This window comes from Anolis carolinensis, chromosome 4 (genome assembly GCF_035594765.1).
Source record: "Anolis carolinensis isolate JA03-04 chromosome 4, rAnoCar3.1.pri, whole genome shotgun sequence".
NCBI lineage: Eukaryota > Metazoa > Chordata > Lepidosauria > Squamata > Dactyloidae > Anolis > Anolis carolinensis.
Window position 1 is genome coordinate 218,062,819 of NC_085844.1, and position 23,551 is coordinate 218,086,369.

The window sequence follows — 23,551 nt, forward strand, 5'->3', positions numbered from 1 at the left end:
CATCCAGTTCTCCGATCTATTAATATCACTTTGAATCCTGATTCTTTCTTCGTGGCTATTATCCACAAATGCTCATATAAGGACTCTGTGGCTATATATCGTAATTTGCAGGAGTTTGTTGAAGTGGTGTGGCACCTCCAAGCCTCAGATAGTATCAAACAGTATCAGGCAGTAAAAGGAATGCTGTAAATACAGTATCTAGCCTAAAAGGGATAGCATGCTATGCTGGTAAGAGTGCCCGACTAAAATTTATACATTAAAGAGAATGTATTGGATTAAAATGAACCAATTTTGCAGTGTGGATCCTACATAATGGCTCCAGGAAATGGAGGCTGGTGGCCACAATATCCACTGATTGCAGATTGGAATCAAACCAAGCCCAAGACTTTTTTTTCTTAACCAGTCTGCTGAAATGCACCATGTCTATGTCCATTTGAGATCTGCTCTAGACCATGGCAGGAAATGTGAACAAAAGGGTGAGAAGGACAGTCTTGAAGGAAATGATCTGGTTTTCCTCACGTTATCAGCCTAATTCAGTCTTTGCCATGAGTTTTTTAAATGCACTGTTTCTGGTGAGTTTTTTTTAACGTGCTGTCTCAGGCTTAATGCATACTACAGCATGCATTGGAGGTTTGTGCATTTTGTAGACACCCTTCTGTCGAATTGGCTTTGAACTGGATTATAGTGTCTATATAGAATTGTCCTGAGTATTCCCTGCAACAAACCTTTTCTCCTCCCATAATGGAATTTGTCCAGTGGCGTGTATGTTTGCAATTAGACATACAAATTAAGACTGTGTTTACCTTCTAATGACATAACAAAATCCAAATCACACTACAGTATATCTCACGTGTCTGCAATACCAGTTCCCATGGTTTCATTCATCCACATTGGACAAAAAAGGTCCTCTCTAGGGATTTTCTAGTTCCTTCAGCATGACTCTACATTATTCTGTAGCTTTCCTGGCTGTTCACACTTCTTCCTGCATAATTCTCATGGTGAAATAGTTACTTTTTTGAAGTCTTCACCTGGGTTTTGCCTGAGACATGGGGAGTCAATGAGGCTTATGTGTTGTTGTTAAAATGATTGTACAAAAGGAGTGAGAATATGTGTGTGCATGTGTGTGTGCACTCATGCACACACAGGCACACTTAGGCCCATCTAATAGGGTAAGCACAAGACCTCGCCATTCCACCTATGAAAATGTATCTGAAATGTTCTTCCCCTTTGAACATTTCTCAAAATGAATTTCCCCTCCCCTGCCATCCAATTGTATAAGAATAGTAAAAAAAGGATGTGGAAGAATGTCTTTACCACATTTGTACAGTTTATATAGAGGGCAATCTCAAGGGAAATGGCCATGGCTAATTGGCTTATGAGCCATGCAAGACTTTCTTTCCCCGCCTTTCTACAAGCCATCTGAGTTCCTCGTGATTCAAGCAACTTTTGTCTCCTAGACTGCCTGAATGCATTTTTCCTTTCTTTTCAGGCCTTTGCACTGAAGCCAAGTGAAGAACCTTATGATTGCACTATATGTAACTCAACTCAGATAAGATTTCACTAGGAAACAAACAACTCCTGCCTTTCAGAAGGAATTGTCCATCAGCTCTCTCCCCATCAGCACCTACTAGTTCCATCTGCTGTAGCAGAACAGGCATCTAGGGAATCATTGCCATCTTTCTTCCTAAGACCACCTCAGAAATCAGTCTCCAGCCATGTTCCAGCGCCTCACCAGCCTCTTCTTCAGTGACAGCAGCGCACCTGAAGACCTTGAGGAACCCAAGCCTTTCATTTCTAAGGAGGAGGAAGAAGATGACTGGCTCATTATTGACATAACAGGTGAGAAATTTAAAGAAAAGTAATAGATATTCTACCTAGAGCTATACTTCTCAAACTGGAGAACTGAGGAAGTAGAAGCTTCTGCCTAGAGACTAACACCACACATTTCTCTCATGAGGAACTATTTTTAGGACATGAAAATGCTTCTAGAATAAAAAGGGTAGAATGATATAAATTAAAATAATGTAAAGTAAAGCAATGTAAATAATGTACTTACATATCACAGTGTTACTCCCTTTTGGGGGTAAATATTGGCTGTAGAGTTTGAAGGACTATGTCATCCTTTTTTTGGGTAAATGTTGGTTTGGAGGGCATTTAGTTTTAAATGAAAAATCAGTATATTACCCCTTGAAAGTAATAGCTGGTTCTAATGCAGTGTTCCCTAAACTCTGATTTTGCAGGAGTTTAGAACTTCAGCTTCCAGAATCCCTGATCATTGATGAAAGCAACTGAGTTTTCTGGGGGTTGAAATCCAAAACAACTGAAGGACTAGAGTTTGGGAATTGCTGTTCTAATGCATTGCATTTTAACAATAGTATTCTAGGTTCTGGGAAGATCTGTACAGGATGCTTATGATCCTATGGTCACCTACTATAGTGGTAGACCATGCAGGGCAGAAAGAGGCTACCAATCCTGAGAGGGAACTGAGGAGTTTCCATGGGCTTTTCAGCAGTAGATAAGAGGAAGCCATACGGAGAGAGAAGGTGGCTGGGATCAGTACTATGCAGCTGCATGGCTGCTGATTGGAATGACCCTCACCAAGCCGAGCTTTTAACTCTGTTGCAATGCTCAATGTAATGCTCTCTGACTTCCTACTTATCTTTTTCTGGTGAAAATCACCAACTACTATTATAATTGAAAGGTTTCTTCTGATGAGCAGCTGAAATCCACCCTGCCCTACTGTAATATTGATAGATATTATCTACCTCCTGGGACAGCAAAAAACAAGCATTTGGCATTTTCTATATAAGTGTTTGAAGAGTGTTGTAATGTCTCTTCCCCAGGCTAATCTTGTCCAAGCGGCATACCAGATGAGCTGGCTTCTGTTAGCATGCCTCATGGAAAATCTTGTGAGAGTAGAAAGGTCTCTTCAAGAAACCCCTATGTGATTCCAAAATTTGGATTTGTGAAATATCTTTATTAAGGTTAATGAAAATGATGCAAAATGTGTGCAAGCTTTTGAGAGCATCAAACCTCTCCTAAGATATTACAAACATTTTAAGGCAAGAGTCTTATAGCACCATAAAGATGCACAAGGTTTACTTGGTCCATAGTTTCACACATTCCAGTACATATTATCTGATGAACTGTATGCTTTATTACTGCATCTAAAGAAGTAGGCTGAATAGTCCATGGAAACTCAGGCTGGGTAAAATGTGTTTATCTTACAAAAGACAGTTTGGAGGGAGAGAAGCAGAGGAGAGTGACAGGACAGGAAAAACTGACATGTCTGCATAGTCTCAGTAGTCTATAGTAAGAGAAAAGAGATCTGCAAAGAGTCTCTTAGCCAGAGTGCTGGGACAAGTGGCATGTTTTTCTTTTCTTTTTTTGGTAGGTCAGCACAGCTAATTAGGGTCCCCCACTCTCAAGGCCTGGCACTTCTCCTATTCAGGCTGAAGGGAAAGTATCTATTGAATTTGTTAGACTTCTTAAAAATTACACATTCCAGTCAACTGTGGTTCAATGAATCATGTTGGATGGCATTACAAATTCCTAGTAACATCATAAAATGCCACCCATCAGGAAGTGCTTTGGGACCGAACTAACTTAGCAACCTGATGACCACTGGGTATTCATTTTGACTGTACCATTTCATCTGGGAAATGCTTCTATCCCATCTTGGAATGGATGTATTTATCAATTACAGTTTCATTAGCTTCTCATTTTTCAACCTTTTGGGGTTTTTTTTTTAAAAAAAAACTTATAATGAAAAGCCATATGTATTTTTGTGCATACTTCTCTTAACGTACACCTTTTAGTTTGAGTTTTTCCTGAAGAGATTTTCATTTCCCACAGCTTGGGAAAGCGGCTTTTTGGACTACAGCTCCCAAAATTCCCCACACAATATGGCCAGAAAACATGCTGCCTAGGATCTGCAAACTCACAAGGAAAAAGGGAATGTTTTCAGGCTGTAGATACTAAAGTCTAGTTGCTTGTCTTCCAACTACCCTGGCCTTTGGTGCATGATACGGCAGCACACAAGGGAAGGAAGCCAGCATTTCGGTCCCCCGGACTTATCTTATGAAACAAATGCAAACTTCCTCCTGAGCTGGCTGTATCTAAATTGCATGTTTCCCAGCTTAAAATGCCTTTCTGCCTCAGTGCTGAATGCAGAGACTTTCCTTATTCCTAAAATGTTAACAAAGAGTGTTAATGGCTGGCAGAAAAAGGCAACTGGCAGACTAGCCTCTCTATAATCCTAATACAAGGCTGCAACACTCAAGAGTTTGGAAAGTTACATTTTTAAAAATGGCAACTATAACAGGAACTACAGTAGAGTCTCACTTATCCAACACTCGCTTATCCAACGTTCTGGATTATCCAACACATTTTTGTAGTCAATGTTTTCAATACATCGTGATATTTTGGTGCTAAATTCGTAAATACAGTAATTACTACATAGCATTACTGCGTATAGAACTACTTTTTCTGTCAAATTTGTTGTTAAACATGTTTTGGTGCTTAATTTGTAAAATCACAACCTAATTTGATGTGTAATAGGCTTTTCCTTAATCTCTCCTTATTATCTAACCTATTCGCTTATCCAACGTTCTGCCAGCCCATTTATGTTGAATAAGTGAGACTCTAATAACTTTATTTTTATATCCCGCCCCATCTCCCCGAAGGGACTCGGGGCGGCTTACAACAGGGACAAGCCCGAAAACAACAACACAAGACATTTGACCAAAAACATTCCAACAATTCACAAAATTAATAATAAATACATTAAAATCCAAGCAATAAAATCAGAGAATTAAAAACAAACCAGCGGGGACAGGTTTCATAAAGTGCTGTGTACTGTAATTATTTTGGGAATATTGTTCAAGCATTCCAAGAGCAACTAGCTGTTGTTGTAATTGCAGGTTTTTAATAAAATAATAATCAACTCCCCCCCCCCCATTTCTCTAAAGTAACTAGTTTTGTTACTATTAGTTACTTTAAAACAGCTGAGTGCTATAACCATGGGGAGTGGTACAAACATGATTTCCTCCTGTCTGCCCTATTGTTACCTCAACATCGACAAGACAGCAACAAGCAGCAGCACAAGACATAGGATGAGCTCTATGGTTTTCTTCCCTTATTTTTTAGTGAGGTCACATACACACAATCACATCATAAATGATAAAGTTGCATCATGAAAGGAATGCAGTTATGCCTCATTGGCACAAAGTTAACACTAATTCAGGTAGACTGCTAGATCGGTTATTGAAAGGTGAGTCTATGTGTAGGCAAACTGCACTGATTCAATGGGTTTACTTTAATAGGAATTAGAAGTTCCATGTTACAATTTTAATGTCTCTTATTGGTGGAAAGAACTAATTAAAAGTAGCATGTTGCTTCTGAGGTTTGGGTATATCTGCTGTACCTACTGGGTCATGAATCCAATTTAACATCTTTGACAGGATTTAGCTTTAATGATAGGCCCATAGACACAAGCCCCATTGGTTAGTCTGCCACTAGCGAAGAACCAATAAATCAACTTGGGAGAGATGATTCAGCCTATGGATACATTCCACTTATTCAGTTAATCCATTCTAGTGTAACACACTGACACACACCATTGAAAAAAGCAGTGAAATGCTTTCTTAATGCAACAGTCCCCTCTTATCAGCCATTTTGCTTTCCACGGTTTAGTAGTTTCAATCACAATCTAAAAATATTAAATGGAAAATTCCAGAAATAAACATTTCATAAGTTTAGGCTGCATGTCACATTCACATAACTTTTATAAAAGTACATTATTATCATTATCTTTTTATTATTAGATATAGTTTATCTCTTACTGTGCCTAATTTATGACTTAAACATTATCATTGCTATGTATGTATAGTATGTATAGTAAAAAAAAAAACATCCAGTACTATATGTGGGGTTTGGTACTATCCATGGTTTTGGACATCCATTGAGGGTCTTAGAATGTATCCCCCATAGAAAAGGGATAGGCTACAGTATTTCTATTCTAAGGAGCTGCAAAATTTCCATTTGCAGAAAATATGTAAGCTACCATCCTATTCAGAAATTATGATGACATACATAAGTCTCACTCAGAATTTTTCCAATTCATGTTTACAGTCGTAGCCTGATGGCAATGATAAAAATGTTCCCAATGAGGCCTTTCCTTGAAGCCTCGTGACCTCCACAACACAGCCATTTCCATGGTTCTGGAGAGCAGGGCAGTGAGTAATGTTGTGTCCAGCCCTCCTGAAGTTGTAGAATAAACTGGGACAGATATCTGCAAAAAAGGATGCTGATAAAGATGCTCTTAAGGGCCTCATCCCATGAGCGGGGGGTGGGGGGGTGGGAGGTGAGGGAAAGCAGAGGGAATTAACTTAGTTAATTCCCTACTGCAGAGGTTCATCTTCTGGGATGACCAGCCACCCCTCGTATTTCCCCTGCCTTTATCCGTTTTCTCCCATGTTCCTCAGTTTGGCATTGGGTAGCACCTGACTCCTGAAGACACCTTCTGGGGTCCATTTCCATATGTCGTGGAAACTGAGTCCCACCAGATGTGCTCTAACATCATGTGATGGCCTTTGTGGCACATGGAAACACAGCCCAGAATGCATGGGATGAGGTCCTTAGACTCATCATTGCACTGTGATAGTTCCCTCCCATGGTTTCTGCAGTGCAGATTGGAGAAGCAGACACAGACTAATGAGGTCATCTGCTGAGATGATGTCTGGAGGGTTCCAACAGATCTTGGAAGATGATATTCTTGATCTACATCAGGCCACAAAGACATCGTCAAGTGCTTCTTTTAACCAACCATCCCAGTAATGGAAGGGTTGGGGAAGGGGCTATCAAAGCATAATGGTGTGTCCTGGTAGTGGTGACTGGGAAAAGAGGACAACAGCAGAATCCCACAAGCTGAACTTGTACATTGCATTCATCTATGTAGGATATCAATCAATCTTCCTTTTGATTCCATGCATTCTGAATATACACTAGATACCATGGAGCAGCCAACTCTGTTTCATATCTTCAATACGTTTCCCAATGTATAATCAAATTGTATCAAAATTTTATTGCAATCAAACATGCAAACATGAAATAAGAACCTATCCCTACAACATACCCATTGGGGAGTTGTCCTTGGTGAGGTTCTTAGAATTCTGTACTAGAGAGCTATGATCCACTTCACTAGATCTTCCCAGCACAACATTGGTCCCTCATCAAATTCCAAAGATTTTCTAGTTCCTAGAACCCATTGGTTCCCAGTGGTGAGAGATTCTGGAAGATGAGGCTCAAAACATTTTAGTGCAAGAGTAGACATTGGACAGTCTTCTGTCTCTTGTTGAATCACCACTCTTGCCAGAAGAATGCTGTGAGTTGTATTATTATTATTATTATTATTATTATTATTATTATTATTATTATTATTCCACTCTTTTTACTCAAAAAAGTGACTCAAAGCAGCTTGCAGTAAAACAAATACAATACAATTTCAAACCAAAAAATATATAAACATTAAAATAGAATTAAATATTAACAACAGTTGAAAGGCCACACAATTCTCACACTGGCCCTAAACATCACATAAATGAGAAACATGGAAAACCTGCACTGCTTTTTCGTGTTTAGCTCCCTCTCAGATTGACCCTGTGATATACCAAGATAAAGCTGCGCCAAGGCATTTGTTGGCACAAGAGAAACAAACATTATCTGGGGAATGAAAAAAAAAACACACCTCAGACAATGCTGCTCATATTCTTTGGCACAGAGCTAATATCAGCTTCATCTCAGGACCTACTCCTCCAAGCTCAGAGGTAGTATTACTTGGGAGTTGTAGTTTGGTGGGGCATCAGAACCCTTTGGCAGAGAAGACCAAAAACCTTTGTAATACTACAACTCCATATGACTCAACTTCCATATCATGGCAATCAAAGTGGTGTTAAATTGCATTCATTCTACATGCTTAATGAGAGAGTGGTAGATTCTGTGAGCTATAGTACTAAAAAGTAAACTCTGGGGATACATTTAATGTGTAACAGGGCTTGTTTTCCAAAGGCCAGGGCTCAGAAATATAAATCCATAATGGCCCAGCACATGTGTAATGTTATTTTTCCTTCTCTCAGCAACCACAGCATGTATTTGTAGATCAATAATCACGAGAGAAGAGCTAAAAGGGCAGCTCTCTCTGTTTCTGGCCTCAACTGACCTCCATAGAAAAAAAGCCAGAAACCATCCAAAGAATAGGGCAAAGTCAGATCTGAGCACTTTACCACACTGATGTCATTGTCTCCAGCTTCTTAACTGAGGCACACTATATTATCCCAGCAAGCTTAAAACATGTTGTTTATCGTGTTCTGAAACACAAAAGTTCACAAGAGTCACTGTACAGCTGATGGTACAACTGATGAATGTAACCTTAAAGCCCCTGAAAACTCCAGTTAGTCCAGATCAGAGGCACTTTTTAAAAAAACAACACAATATTTTCTTTTCTCTCTTGCCTTGTTTTTTAACGAGTAAAAACTCTTTTTGAAGCTTCAGATTTGCTGGCTGATGTGTTGATCTCTGTATCCTTCCTGTTACACATCCTGCCAAGAATCTTTGCAAGAGGCAATGATGTTTACCTTTTTAAAAAAAGATTGTGCATTCCTCCTGTCACTCAGAGATCTAATTATTGCCACCCTCTTCCTGGTACTGGAATTGCACAAGGCTCACTGAGGAATCCAATGAACGATTATCCTCAGTGACGATCTGTTCAGTGGTGTGTGTGTGCCTATTCCTCTCCAGTTAATTGGCCTTCTTGCTCTGGTGCACAAATGAAGTGACACTAAGGCTTTCAAGTTTTATTATTATTGGTAACAGATTGGTATAAAGCAACAGTGGGCAACTGCATGGGAATCAGGAGGCCACCTACCCCCCCCCCCCAATCCCCCATGTGCCATTCATACACCTACAATAAGACCAAAAACATTCATTTTCCTCAGTCTTCCCTCTACAATGATGTTGTGTCACTTCCTTGTACTATTTTGAGAGGAAAAAACACGAGCAGTGGGATTTTAGCCATGTGTTTTCATTCATTTGGAGCAATTTCTGTACAGTGTGGAAGCACAAATTACCCCCCCCCCTTCTCAAAATCACACATTAAAAATATGGATGACTTCAGAGCTTTGGGGATTTCTGAGAGGCTTCATAAAAGTGGGGACCAAGAGTTTCAAACAGCATGCAAGCCAAAGTTTGCCCACACACAACACAGAGCATGGCTTCTTAAACTTTTCCACTCAGGATCCTGTTTGGCCTGATAAATTTTTATGTGACTCTGGGTATCCAAGTATATAAAATAAGTATCAATATCAAACATTTAAATTCAAACATGCCTAAAATAGCCACTAGGTGACATTCAGAAAACTTTGACAATTGCCATTTATTTTGGGAAACCATAGTTTAAGAAGCAGTGGCATAGAGGCTGCCTAGGGTTGTCACTTGCCAGATCTCAAGGTTTGTCCCCTCTTGAGGGCAAGAGTGGAGGAATTTCAGGGTGAGAATGCTATCTTGAAAAGGGTACGAACCTGTGTTTTCTTGATTTGCTAGTCTTGATTTTTAAAAAATGTGATTGGAACAATCTCCAGCTTATTAAATAGTTCTTCCATAGAAAGGGGTGGGGTGGAGGTGAAGAGCAGTTGCAAAGTCCTTCCCTCCAAGGCTTTTAAACACATATGGAGACAAAGGAAAACATATAATTTAACCAGGAACTGCAGGATCCCCACCCTATTTGAATGCCTTCTACAATTTACTGCAATCCTAAAATATAAATAATCCCCAAATGTATGTCTTTTGCAATCACAGGTCCATTGTGCAGGTTTTTAAAAACCATGTTCTTTTCTAAGTTTTGATTAATTTTATGAGTATTTCTTCACTCTAATACAGGTATTTTCTATTAAAAAATACCTAGATACTCTCAAGGCACTGAATCCTGCCTGATCTTGGAAGCTAAGTAGGTTCACCTCTAGTTAGTACTTAGATGGAAGACCACTAAGGAGTACCAGGTGCTGGAGGCCATGTTTCAGAGGAATGAACTGGCAAAACCACCTCTGGGTATTCCTTGCCTAAGAAACGCCTCACTATAAGTTGGCAGACAATTTGAAGGTACATGCACACACATATATATTCAGGTGGTGTGCAGGATGATCATAATTGCTAAGACATTTGTGTGTGCAAATGTATTTGCAGTATCTGAACACTGTAATTGTATGCAAAGCAGACGCTTCAAATCATGCACCTTTTTGAATGAAAAATGGACACTTAGTAACATTTTCTTTTTTAAAAAATCCTACTTCAATCCCATTATGCAGAGGCACTAGAGCTGCCGCCACCACCATGTTCCTAGTTCTCTCCTCTTTCTTCTTCCAGGGCAGAGATGAAAGCAGCCTTGTTTATTTGGTGGCCCAGGAGTTTGGTTCTCCACCCCTCCTGACAATTTAGGAACCCTTGTGTCCTGCTCACTTCAAAGGATCAGTCTGAACGCAGATCAGAGATGGCTGCTCTCAAATCCAATCTTTATTGAAGAACACATGACTTTGGAAAAGTCAGGAATGACCCAATGTTTACATACAACTATTTTTATAACTTTTGATGCTACGTAACACCACACGTAAATATCATCATCAAGTCCCACCCCACAATATCACATTACTACTTTACTATTTTCACACACTAGACCAATTATAATTGTTTATACTTTCGGCCCCAAGTTCCCAGGCATATTCTATCTTCTTCTGCCAGGTGCTCCTGGGATTGTTTATGTTATGACTCCCAGTTACAGGGCTGAATTACCAAAGCCCTGTAACTGGGTTCCATGACATGGTGCCCTCCTTTTCTTCGTCCTCCTCTTCGGTTCTTCTTTCATCACAAGCCTGAAACAAAACAATAATTCTATGTGTCCATTTTGTCCAAAGTACCCATATATTTTTTCAGTAAGCTACGATGGAATACAGGGTGTATTTTCCCTAAACTTTTTGGCAATGTCAACTGGAAAGTCACCTCGTTGATAACACCCTGTATTCTAAATGGTCCAATATATTTAGGGCCCAATTTTTTCGAAGGTAGCCCCAGTTTGATGTTTTGGGTACTTAGCCACACTAAATCTCCTTTCTCCAATTTATCACCTTCCACCCTCTTTCTGTCTGCGAATACTTTATACTTTTTATGTGCTTCTTTTAAGGATGCAGTCACTTGACTCCAGCATTCCATCATTTGCGCTTTCCATTTCCCTGCCTCTGTTCCCTCATTCTCTGTCCATCTCGGCAGCTGGGGCAGAGGCTGTATTTCATACCCGTAAACTACCTCAAAGGGGGTTTTATTTGTTGCTGAATGTATAGTCGAATTAAAAGCTAGTTCTGCAAAAGCCAACCACCGAGACCAGTCATTTTGTCTCATGTTAGAGTACATTCGAAGGAACTGCCCAAGTGTCTGCTGAGTACGTTCTACCGCCCCATTTGTCATGGGGTGAAAAGCAGAACTTAAACTCCTTTCTGCTCCTAGCATTTCCAGGAATTTTTCCCAAAATTTTGCTGTGAATTGTACTCCTCTGTCACTGACAATTCTACTGGGACATCCATGCAGTTTGTAAATGTGGTTTATGTACAATTCAGCTAGTTTCTCGGCTGATGGTAGTTTCGTCAGTGCTATGAAGTGGGCCTGTTTAGAAAACAGGTCCAATACTGTCCAAATATAACGATGTCCTTTGCTAACCGGTAGTTCCCCCACAAAGTCCATAGCTACACATTCCCAAGGTCTGGTAGGTTCTGCTACTGTTTGTAATAATCCCATTGGCTTCCCTCCTCTCGATTTATTTCTGGCACAATCATCACATTGAACAACATAATTTTTTATGTCCTTCCTCATCCCTGGCCACCAGCAATGTTTTGCTATTGCTTTTGTTGTTTTTGTAATTCCTGTATGACCAGCGCTCTGGTTGTTGTGAAAACGATGCAAAATCTTGATCCTTAATGTTGCTGGGATATACAGTTTTTTGTTCACAAACCAAAATCCCCCCTTCTGCTCCCCCTGTTCTGCATTGGATGCGATCCACTGGTCTCCTTCATAAGACTGTTTCAGCTCGTTTCCCCAATTATCTTTTCCGTCGAGTTCAACCATAGCAGTGTTCTCTTTTTGGGTTTGTGCTCTTGTCCTGACAGCTAAGCCCCATTGTTTGTCAGAGAATATTGTTCCCTCTTTTGCTGTGGGTATTCCTTCGTGTTGAGGCATGCGTGAAAGAGCATCCGCCAAGACATTCTGCTTCCCTTGAAAAAACTTTAATTGGAAATCGAATCTGCTGAAGTATTGCGCCCATCTAATTTGTTTGGGGGACAATTTTCTAGGAGACTTTAAATACTGTAGGTTCTTATGGTCAGACCAAATTTCAAATGGGATTCCGCTTCCTTCGAGGAAGTGTCGCCAGCATTCTAAGGCTTTTAATATGGCTAGTGCCTCTTTTTCCCATATCGGCCAACATTTTTCAGTTTCGCTGAACTTCCGGGACAAATATCCACAGGGTTTTAAGTTCCCATTTTGATCCTTTTGCAATAGTACTGCCCCATACGCACAGTCTGAGGCATCGCAATGGATTATGAAAGGGCTCCTGATATCGGGGTGTTTTAGAATGGGTCCTTCTGTGAAGCATTCTTTTAGGGTCTCAAATGCCTTTTGGCATTCTGGCGTCCAACTCAGTTTGGCGCCAGGAGCTTTTACTTTTGCTGTCTCTCCTTTCCCTTTTGTTTTTAAAAGCTCAGTAAGGGGTGCAGTTATTTGCGCGAAGCCTTTTATGAAGGATCTATAAAAATTTGCAAACCCCAGAAACGATTGCAATTGCCTCCTTGTTTGAGGCACTCCCCATTCTTTTACATCTGCTACTTTAGCTGGATCCATAGCTAACCCTTCTGGAGATATCCGATACCCCAGAAAGTCAATTTGAGTTTTATTGAATTCACATTTGGACAGTTTTGCGTACAGCTTTGCTTCTCTTAGTCTCTGCAAAACTTCCCGGACCAATTTTACGTGCTTTTCCTTATCTTCAGTTACGATCAAGATATCATCAAGAAATATGAATACCCCTCTGTACAATAACGGGTGTAGTATTTCATTTATAAGCTGCATAAAGCAGCCGCCTCCGTTTTTTAACCCGAAAGGCAAAATTTCGTATTCAAAATGGCCGAATGCGCAGGAAAATGCAGTTTTCCAAGTATCCTCCGGTTTGATCCTTAATTTATGATACGCTTCAATTAAATCCAGTTTAGTAAATATGCTCCCTTTCTTCAATACGGTAATTAAATCCTTGACTAAGGGCATAGGGTATTTATTGTCCTTAGTAATTGCGTTTAAATTTCGATAATCAATGCACAATCTTAGGGAGTTGTCTTTCTTTCTCCTAAATAACACTGGGGCCCCGAGAGGAGAATTGGATGGCTTAATGAAGCCTCGCGCCAGGTTTTTATCAATGTATTTCCTCAATTCCTCCTTCTCCTGCACAGACATGGGATACACTTTTGGTTTGGGTAAGCTTGCTCCTGGGGTTATTTCAATTTCTACTTCCATATTCCTTTTAGGAGGCAATTTACTGGCCTCTTTCTGATTGAAAACATCCACAAAGTCCCTGTATTCAGGTGGCAATAGCTGTGGGTCTATTTCCCCTGCTTCATCTTCCTCGTCCTCCTCTTCTGCAATTTTGCTTATCTCCCATTGCATCTGCTGTTCTTTGAATGCTAGGCTTTTTCCTCTCCAATCTACTTCAGGATTTGCCTGTTCGAGCCATGGTATCCCTAATATTACGTGATATGTGGCAATAGGGGCTATCACAAAGGATATTCTTCCTTCCCATTTGCCTATTTTACATGGGATTCCTCGTATTTCCTTTGTAGATACTTCCCCAGCAGCGACTGATCCATCTAGCTGCGAAAATGCAATTGGGGAGTCAAGCGCCATCTGCTGGCATTTCAGCGCTCCTGCTAACTCCGGGGTTATGATATTTCTAGAACACCCACAATCCACAAATGCCTTGCAGGTGGCCCGATTTTCTAGCCCTGAGAGGCAGATTGGCACTACTATCATGCGGTTGTCCCGACTCACCAGTTTTTCTGAAGATTCTGGGGCCTGCACCTCCTCTTCCGCGCGCCTCCCGGTTGCTGGCTTGGGCTTTGGGGCTTTTGGCGGCTCCCCCTTCCGGGCCCAGCATTCTGCTGCTCGATGGCCCGTCTTCCCACATACAAAGCATCCCGGTTTAGGTTTGTTGTCATCTCCTCTGGAGGGAATCCCCGGCCTCCCTCCGGGTCTTTCCTGCTTCCTCGTTTCTCCTCGGCCCCTCGCCACCGGTCTTTGCTGGCCGCTGCCGCTCCTGAAGCGCTTTACTTGGGCCAGGGTGGATTCGACGCGCCCCGCTAGTTGAATCCATCCCTGGAGCGTTTCGGGGTCGTCTCTGTGCGCTGCCCAGCTGAAAATCTCGGGGCGCAGTCCCTCTTTAAATAATTCCACTTTGGTCACTTCAGACCATTCTGGTACCCTTTCCGCGAGGTGAAGGAATTCCTCTGCGTACTCGGGCACTGTTTTGTCCCTCTGCTTTATTCCTTTCAGCTGGTCTCGAGCCCTCAATTGCTCTAGCCGGTCTCTGAACCGGTTTTCCAGTGCGGCAAGGAAGCGGGGCACTGACCTCAGGCATGGGTCGCGTCTGGCATGAAGCTGCACATACCAGCTGGCTGCTCCTCGCTTTAGTGTGTTGCCGATGGCTCGAACCCTGCTTGCCTCGGAGGGGAATGTGTGTGCATTGTCTTCCATGTATCCTCTGATGCTAATTAGAAAAAAGTTCAGTTCATCTGATTCCCCTCCGTATTCTAGTTTGAGGTCTTCCCTTCTAGGCATCCATTCTGCAGCTCGTTGATGCTGTCTGGGAGGCATGGGGAAGGGTTGCATCAGGTTTCCTCGGGCGGCTCCTTGGAACACGCCGCCCCCCACTCCGGTGGTCATTCTGCGCGGCTCCCGAAAGTCTGCCGCCGCTGTCGGCTCTTCCGCCCATCCGCATACTGGCCTTGCTGTAGCCCCCTCATCTCGCCTTTCCTCGTCGTACGGCACATCCTCCTCCTCTTCCTGGATCCCCCGCTCCTCTCCGCCTTCGTCTGCAAATCCACTGGACCCGATCCCTGGCCCCAGTGGCCTTTCCACCCCGACGCCCATTCGGGGGGTTGGGAGCTCTGTTGGAGATGGCGGCCTCAGAGTTCCCAGGGCTCGCTGACGCTCCACTTCTCGCGCCATTCTGTCCCGGAACTCCAGCTCCCGCCAGTATTCCTCATCTCCCTCGTCCCTTGCCGCCACGGGACTCTGCGTTGAAGCTCCCCTCTGGCTCCAATCGCCTCCTTTGCTTGGCTCTCTCTCGGCGCCATATCGGATGTGCTCTTTTTGGAGATTCTCTTCCAATATTGGCACTATTCTCCCCACGGTATCCGACAGCCTGGATAAGTGAGTTTCCAGGATGGATAACCGCAGGGCCACGGTCTCCGGCATGCTTCCTCCAGATCCCCAACTGGTTTCTGCCGCCGCCGGAACGCCTCTTCCCCCTCTGGGAATCCTCTGGGTCACGCCGTCCGGCTTGGGGTACCCCGTAGAGGAAGCTATGGCTTGCAATGTCTCTTCTGCCAACGGCAGAGCTCCCAGCGGAGGCCCCTTTGCTCCGTCATGGCTTTGATCTCCTTCCCTGCTCATTATCACTTCACTGCAAATTTGCAGGAGGGTGAGAACTGGATTCCTGACTTAATTGTCCTGCTCACTTCAAAGGATCAGTCTGAACGCAGATCAGAGATGGCTGCTCTCAAATCCAATCTTTATTGAAGAACACATGACTTTGGAAAAGTCAGGAATGACCCAATGTTTACATACAACTATTTTTATAACTTTTGATGCTACGTAACACCACACGTAAATATCATCATCAAGTCCCACCCCACAATATCACATTACTACTTTACTATTTTCACACACTAGACCAATTATAATTGTTTATACTTTCGGCCCCAAGTTCCCAGGCATATTCTATCTTCTTCTGCCAGGTGCTCCTGGGATTGTTTATGTTATGACTCCCAGTTACAGGGCTGAATTACCAAAGCCCTGTAACTGGGTTCCATGACACCCTTGCATATGTACAAAAAGAAATCTGAAATCCTCCAAACTTCAAAACTGTCCACATGGATGTCTGAGATAGCGACACCTTGCTTTCTGATGATTCAGTGTACAAAAACTTTGTTTCATGCCCAAAATTATTCCAAGCTTTGTATAAAATTACCTTCAGTCTATGTGTATAAGGTGTATATAAAATAAGTTTAGACTTGAATCCCGTTTAAAAAATATTCCATTATGCATACAAAGGCAAATAGTATAAACATCTTTTTTTAAATAATAATAATAATAATACTAATAATAATAATAATCTGAAATCAAACACATTTCTGGTCCCAAGTAAATTTGTAAGGGATACTCATCCAGTATAATTTAAAATATTTTGGATTCTCACATTTAAATATATGAGAATCCAGAATTTCCCTGTTCCTGATTCTGAAGCAGATGTGAGGTGGAAGCATGGTTACCTTTGAAAAGTGACCTTTTTTTTAATAGAAAGAAACTTCTAATATTGGCTGGGGTTTCTGAAAACTGTAGTCCAAAAGAGAAACTCTCCCAGTTTCTAGGTGGGAGGTTTGTGCTTGGATCTCAAACCATTTTTAAATAGTAACTATGAGTATTTAGTTAAAAGCGCTAGTCTAGTGGAGTTGGCATTAAATTCTTCCCATATTGCAGGCTATTTTCCTGTTGGCATTGCTCTCAAAATAATTATTAGCCCTTCTTAAGTAAAAAAAGAGAGAAAGTGGGGACTCAATAGAAAAATCTGTGCAACGTTATTAGTGTTATTTCCACTTTGGTCTGAGGAGATTTAGAATAAGACAACAGTATGCAAGAAAGAGTCCATCACCACCCCCATCCATGCCCACCCACCACAGCATGAATCAAAATGGAAGACTTCTGATTTTTTTTTAGAGTGAACCCATTGATAGATCAGATCACAGATCTGCCCTGTGATAACATTTCAGTCCACGGTGTACCTCTAACATGTGCAGGGCCTTTCCACAGCTAAGAATAGTGCAGTATCCAGTGACCCAGAGACTGATACCCAGTGTGGAGTCTAATTCAGGTCTCTAGCTTATGTATCACTGCCAATGCATATCACATTTTAAATCATGGGTGGTCAGCCTGGTGTCCAGACGTTTCAGACTACAACTCTCACAATTGACTATGTAGAAGTTGTCCAAAACATCCAGAGTATGCCAGGTTGCCTCCTTCAATATTCTCATACAAAACATCTGGTTGCCTGCTCCTGATCTAAAGGATAATACTGGCAAAAATGCAGGTCCTTGCTTGGTCTTCATCTCTAATTTTTCCAAGGAGATAATACAGAGGGAAGTAAGAAAGCGAGGGTGGGCCGCTAAAATTTAAAATGTGCAGGTATGCTTTTGTGTGCAACTATAAGGTTGGGCTCTGTGCTTCATATGTGCTAATGTATAACCTGCTTCCTATTCACTACAGCTATTTGCATGTCTTGCAAATCCTTCCTAAAGGTCAGTTCTCATAAGAGGAAGACCTGAGATATGGGATAGAGAGCTTAAAAGCATGTATATGTGTGAATGTTTGAAGAAGGGTAAACCAGCTGGTGGAAGTTTGTTTGCCAATCTAAAAATTGTTAAAATCTTATGATTTAAAATTAAAATCTCATTCTGCTCTAAGAGCTTTTTTATGAAGGTGGATAATGATGGCCAATAACAGTAGAAAAAATGGAGTAATTCATGGCCTCAAAAAGGTGGTATTTTAAAAGCTGGAATCTTTGGTCTATGTTGAACACAATATTAAGATAAACGGTATATAGTTTGGAATTATTATCTGATTTTTTCCTGACTCTCAAAGGGCTCTTCCACACAGCCCTATATCCCAGAATATCAAGGCAGAAAATCACACAACTTCTGCTTTGAATTATCTGTGTCCACACTGCCATATATTCCAATTCAAAGCAGATAATGTGGGATTTTATTCAGCTGTGTGGAAGGGGCCTAATATTTACCAAAAAGAAAACATTTCCCCAAAGCCCAAAACTAAAACCAAACAAAAAACTGACCCTGTCAATGTACTGAAATGTGTGGTGTAAACATCTTTTTTCAATCGTGTTATTAAATCTATTTCAGTTTTACACTATTCTTTTGAGGTCTTAGTTCTGCTTGAAAACAGGCTATTTAGTTCAACTTTTCAATTATTATTATTTATTTTTTATATAAAAGGACACTTTTTCTTTCTCTTACACAAAAATCAATTGAGATTGATGCAGGCCCACACTTACTCATGCATGCATGTTACATGTGAGTGACCTTTAGAAGAAACACATAACTGTTTGGGTTGCTATGAGTTTTCTGGGCTGTATGGCTATACAGCCCAGAAAACACACAGCAACCCAGTGATTCAGGCCACGAAAGCCTTTGACAACACACATAACTGTTTTTCTATGTATGAGAGCTGTTTCTGGGTTAGGGTCTGTTGAGGAGAGGAGAACTTCATTGAGGAAACCACCTTTCTATTCTGCCACCTGTGCAATTTCAAACCAGCGTGCTTGTTACCCTGAGTCTTCTTTTTGCCATTCATTTCTTCCTACAATTACTTCCCTTACCATCTTTCGAAAGCTCTGTTGTAGTCCTTCATTTGCTTTAGATGTATCTACATTGAAATAAATGAATCTGTGTAACAGTTGGAAGAAGGCTGTTTTGCCACTCCCCTGTGAGACAGTGAGGCACTCTGTCCTTTGCAGATGCTCTCTGTAGCTCCATGTTCCTCTGGTGCATTGATAACCCATCTTGGGTGGAGTACCTTGCTTTGCTTGTGTCACCTTAGGTGGCTATAAACGAATTATATTCTATTCTATTCTATTCCCTTCTATTTATCCCTCCCACTGGTTCACACTTTGCAAGGCTGAACTGTTTGCACAAGCAACCCCTGCCTGCCTCCCCCTGTTGAAGGGCAACCAGGAAGCAGCCGCTCATGATCTAAGAAGGGCACACCAGGAATCCCTGGCAGAGAAAAGCAGAGGCTGGCAAGCAGGTTTCAGATGGTGTGCTATTGCACTTGCAAATGATGCTGAAGCTCTGATTGTGGGGTGCAGCTATTTGAGGAGGCAAAACATCTTGGGCCAGCCCTGACTTTTCAGGGAAGGCTATGGGATGAATTACAGAAATGCCTTTGGGGTGTTTTTTGTACTAATAATGCCCCCCTTTCTCTTCTCCTTCTCCCTTCGTTCCCATCCATTGGATACTGAATGTGTGTACTACATCCTCCCAACTGCCTGCTGATAAATCCTTCCCCCACCCGCCCACCTCACCTTGCATTGTCCTGCACACTCTTTTGCATGGCTACAAACTATGGCCTTTCTTTTGATTTGTGCTGCATATTGTTGTGCTGCTGCTGCTGCCGCTGCCACCATTGTTCTGGCTGTTCCCATTTCATGTGGCCGGTGACTCTTGTGTCGTTTCTCATTAGATAGTTACGCTTCAGCCTCCAGCAAAGAGTGGCGGGTAGGTGAGAAGGATTCCGTTTGTGCTTCTTGTTGCCACCACGGGTCCCTTCCACCTACCTCGTCTTTGCCCCTCTCCCCCAGTGACTGTATCAGCAGGTCCATGCCCTCTCAGCCTGACCCCTGCTTGATGGACGAGAGTTGGTTTGTTACCCCTCCCCCCTGTTTTACTGCAGAATGTTCCGATCCTGTCAGCATGGAGAGTAACCCCATGGAGGACCTCTTGATTGAGCATCCCAGCATGTCTGTCTATGTCACCAGCAGCACTATTGTTGTGGAAACCCAGACTCCTGAGGAGCACATCAATCGTGATGGGTAAGTCCCTGGAAAATAGTGTAAGTAATTTATACTTTTGAGCCAGTGTTGTGTAGTGGTCTGAACATTGAATTAAAACTCCAGGAGACCAGGGTTCGATCCTGGAAAAAAAGGTTGCATGGGTGCCCCATTCTGACATTGGCAAATGAGACTGGGATCACCAGGCACTCAGATGCAGTTCTGTGATGATGTCACCAGTGTCTATCTGGACATGGCATCAGTCTGAACCAGACCAAATCCAGCTGTTCAGATAGTTGCAAAGCCTTGAGATACACTGGAGTTTCTAACAAACTCTGAAATATCCCCAACTTTAAGTGGAACAAAGTTGAGTTAAACCCAGAAAACCTGGGATAGTCACCTAAAGTCACTGTGCATCATGGACATAAAATAGTGGTGATTTTGCAGTAAGTCTAGGGTTTTTATTTATTTATTTATAGTATTTATATTCTGCCCTTCTCACCCTGAAGGGGACTCAGGGTGGATCACAATGCACACATACACAGCAAACATTCAATGCCGTTTTAGACATACAAGACAGACAGACAGATAGAGGTATTTCAGCATTTTTCCAACATCAGCACCTGAAGGTTATGCCCGATTCCGGACACGGGGTGCTGTCGCACCATCCGCTGTGACACTATGACGACAAGCCCTTTTGATTGCAGAATTTTCCCTCCTTTGTTCTTTGATTACTGGCATTTTTATGATGCCACAAAATATCTCCCTGCTATAACCAGTGCCTAATTTCTCTATTCACAGCTCATCTGTTTTTGAACTGCTTAGGTGGACAGTAAGCTAAGCTAACAGTTGGGAGCTCAATCTGACTTGGGCTTTGAATTGCTAACCTTCTGGTCGGCAGTGATCTATTGTTGCTGGTGATTAACCAACTGTGCTACAGCCTGGCCCCTTATTTAATGTAGACGGGCCCCAGATTTCCCCAGGAAATTCTGAGAATCAAAGTCTCCCAAAGTATTTCCCCCCAAGCTCTGAAGTGTCATATTGAAAGACATACACTCATCCTAAAGACGCTGTATATTTTTATGCTTTGCTTTTATGCAGGGAAGAACCTGAACGGCGTTTGCAACGCCATGCCCCGCACCACTCCACCTCTCTTGCCACCAAGGCTGCCATCTTGGAGAAGGTCAGCCAAGTGCATCGGATTCAAAGGGCAAAGCAGCTGGCAGAGAAGCACAATTTCAGTCAGAAAGTCATGCAGAGGCAGAACCGCACCCGAGAGTGCCGCCCACGACGGGCCAAACACCAAGGCAGCTTTGTCTACCAACCAAGCCAGCGCCAATACAACTACTAAGCTACTTCAAGAAGTCTACACTGTGGGGCATTATCCGTTTAACTTTCAGCTTCACCAGTTCCTCACAATGCTTTCTTCAGCCAAGATGGTCCTCTTCGTCCATTTTTGAAATAAATCCATCCCCTCTCCCAGGAGAGAACCTTCTACATTGTACTAAGCTGGCAATATTCAATGGTAGTTCTTTTGTGGGCTTTTCTTGGGCTTCATCCCTATCTTCAGCCACAAATTATTTTCTTACCTATGACTTTCTTTCCTCTTTGGGTTTAATCTCCCCCTCTGCTGTCTCTACTTCTACAAATGTTGATCTTGATTTGAATCTGAAGGTGAAAGAAACCTAACCCGTCCCACTAACGTTAAGTAGCAAAGCTGTAGGTCTACTTCGAACCTCGAATATATGTTTTTGCTGTTCTTTTTGAAGAAACATGTTTGCATCTTGGGTACCAAGCAAGACCATTTCTTTTTATGTGGTGTTTTCCTTGGTTCCTAGATAGCATGTATTTATACACTGGCTATAGTAGCAGTTTCCAGTGTTAAGAGTAATTTGGTGCTTCCAGTGAATATATCACATTTTGTTTTCTAAATAAGAGTTATAGGAGGGACGAAGTGCCCTGTCATTTCCTTTGTCCTTCACTGTTGCACTAGAGGGCCTGTGACATCAGTGCCTTTCATTATGACATCACACTCTTCACAGTGGAAACGGACTGTGATGTCACAAATTGATATACCAGGTTCATGTGCAAACTGGAACACAAAACAATAAATAGGTCCAAAATACAATGATTAACACAACCTGTATCTTGTATCTTCTTTCCCTTAAAATAAAATGAATTGTATATTTATTCCTATTATACAAAGTTGATAATGGTGGCTAGTCATGAGTTATCCTGCCACATTCTTAATTGTACAAAAGCTCCAGTATAATTCCATGGAAGTTTTGACAGTGACTTCAAATGTAGGATGGGTTATCGCTGATGTTTCTGTTCAGCAATGAGATGCAATGCAGGATCTTTGAAAGTCCATTGCAGGCGGCCAATCAATTTTCAATTAGCAGCAGGATTTTAACTTGAAAGCTGCAGGAGTTCATGGAAAATCAGCCATGCACATTGCTTTTTGAAACAATTTTAAAAGTTGCATTTAGAGCTATCACATATTTCCACCTCTTATCATTCACATCTTCATAGTATTATGATAGTGTCATGATCAAATAAAATGGAAAGCTCTGCTACTTTTTAGAAGGACGTGAACATATGCAAGAATAAAACAAGGCAAAAGATATTTAAAGGAACATTCACAAATAGAATTAAATTATATGCATTAACTTAAATCCTCCAGCCCCTATCTGCCTTGAATCTAAACATGGAAATGTCCTACAATAAAAGGTACTGTTTTTCAGCCCAAGAGCCTTTTTTACTCTAGCATATGAAAAATGAATGACTACAAAATTGTGTGGAAAAACATAACTCAAGCTTGAAATGAAGTTTTTGTGTAGACAGATCTGTCAGTGCTGAATTTCAGAGTTTTAGAGTTATTACCGATTTGAAATAAAATGGTTACCCTTAGTTCTGAGGAATTTCATGGAGATGGGTGCTAAGGGCATGATCTGGACACTTCAATGCTTGCACTGGGAAATAAGCAAGTTTTCACCTATTGATTCCAAAGGGACTGAACCCTAATATGAGGTTTAGTGATAAAACATAATCTACCAATTCTCCTATCCTGTAGCATTAACAGAATGCTTCATATTCATTTATGTTGTTTTTAAAAAAATCTTTGTCCTCAAGCATTTACCCTCAGTAAAGAAGTGTACACATATTTGATAAAGAATGTTGGAAAGCATAGTGAAGGATGCTAAATTGACATGAAAGAAGCTGGGTTGATGAAGCAAAAGGTAGAAGACAGCCAAAGTAAAACTACAGTCCTATCTATAAGCATTGGAGTTGCTTTCAGCCAACGATGGGCTACCCATTCCATCACCCCGACCAACCTGGCTGATGATGATTAGGGATGATTAAGAATTTGGGATAGAATGGAAGAAAGTATACTAGAAAATAAATGCCATTGAAGCCATTTGAGGCACAAGTCTTGGATATCAGAGAAGGAATTTGAAGTTGCTGAACTAGTGTGAGCAAAAGACTTGAAGATCTGGACTTCATTGTGTAAAAGGAATCATTCCTAAAAGATCGCATGAAAAAAATTTTGTAGAATTTTTTACATGGTATACACATAAGCAGGCACCCAAGTTAGTTGCAATGTCAGACTTGACATCTTAATTGCTTCATATT

The 23,551-nt window shown here is 41.6% G+C and overlaps 1 protein-coding gene across 4 annotated transcripts in view; it reads left to right on the forward strand.

Moving 5' to 3' along the window:
• Positions 1 to 22,828, forward strand: part of tp53inp2 (tumor protein p53 inducible nuclear protein 2) — a 46,124-nt gene extending 23,296 nt beyond the window's left edge. For 2 of the 4 annotated variants that reach the window (XM_003220494.4, XM_062978816.1), the window contains exons 2-4: positions 1,490 to 1,839; positions 19,822 to 19,960; positions 21,020 to 22,828. In XM_003220494.4, the coding sequence (XP_003220542.1) occupies positions 1,716 to 1,839; positions 19,822 to 19,960; positions 21,020 to 21,269 (513 nt within the window). In that variant the 5' untranslated portion in view covers positions 1,490 to 1,715 and the 3' untranslated portion in view covers positions 21,270 to 22,828. Of the gene's footprint in view, positions 1 to 1,489; positions 1,840 to 4,174; positions 5,273 to 19,611; positions 19,651 to 19,821; positions 19,961 to 21,019 lie in introns of those variants that run through there. The other 2 variants (XM_062978815.1, XM_062978817.1) reach the window with 2 other exon arrangements.
• Positions 22,829 to 23,551: the final 723 nt, after the last annotated feature.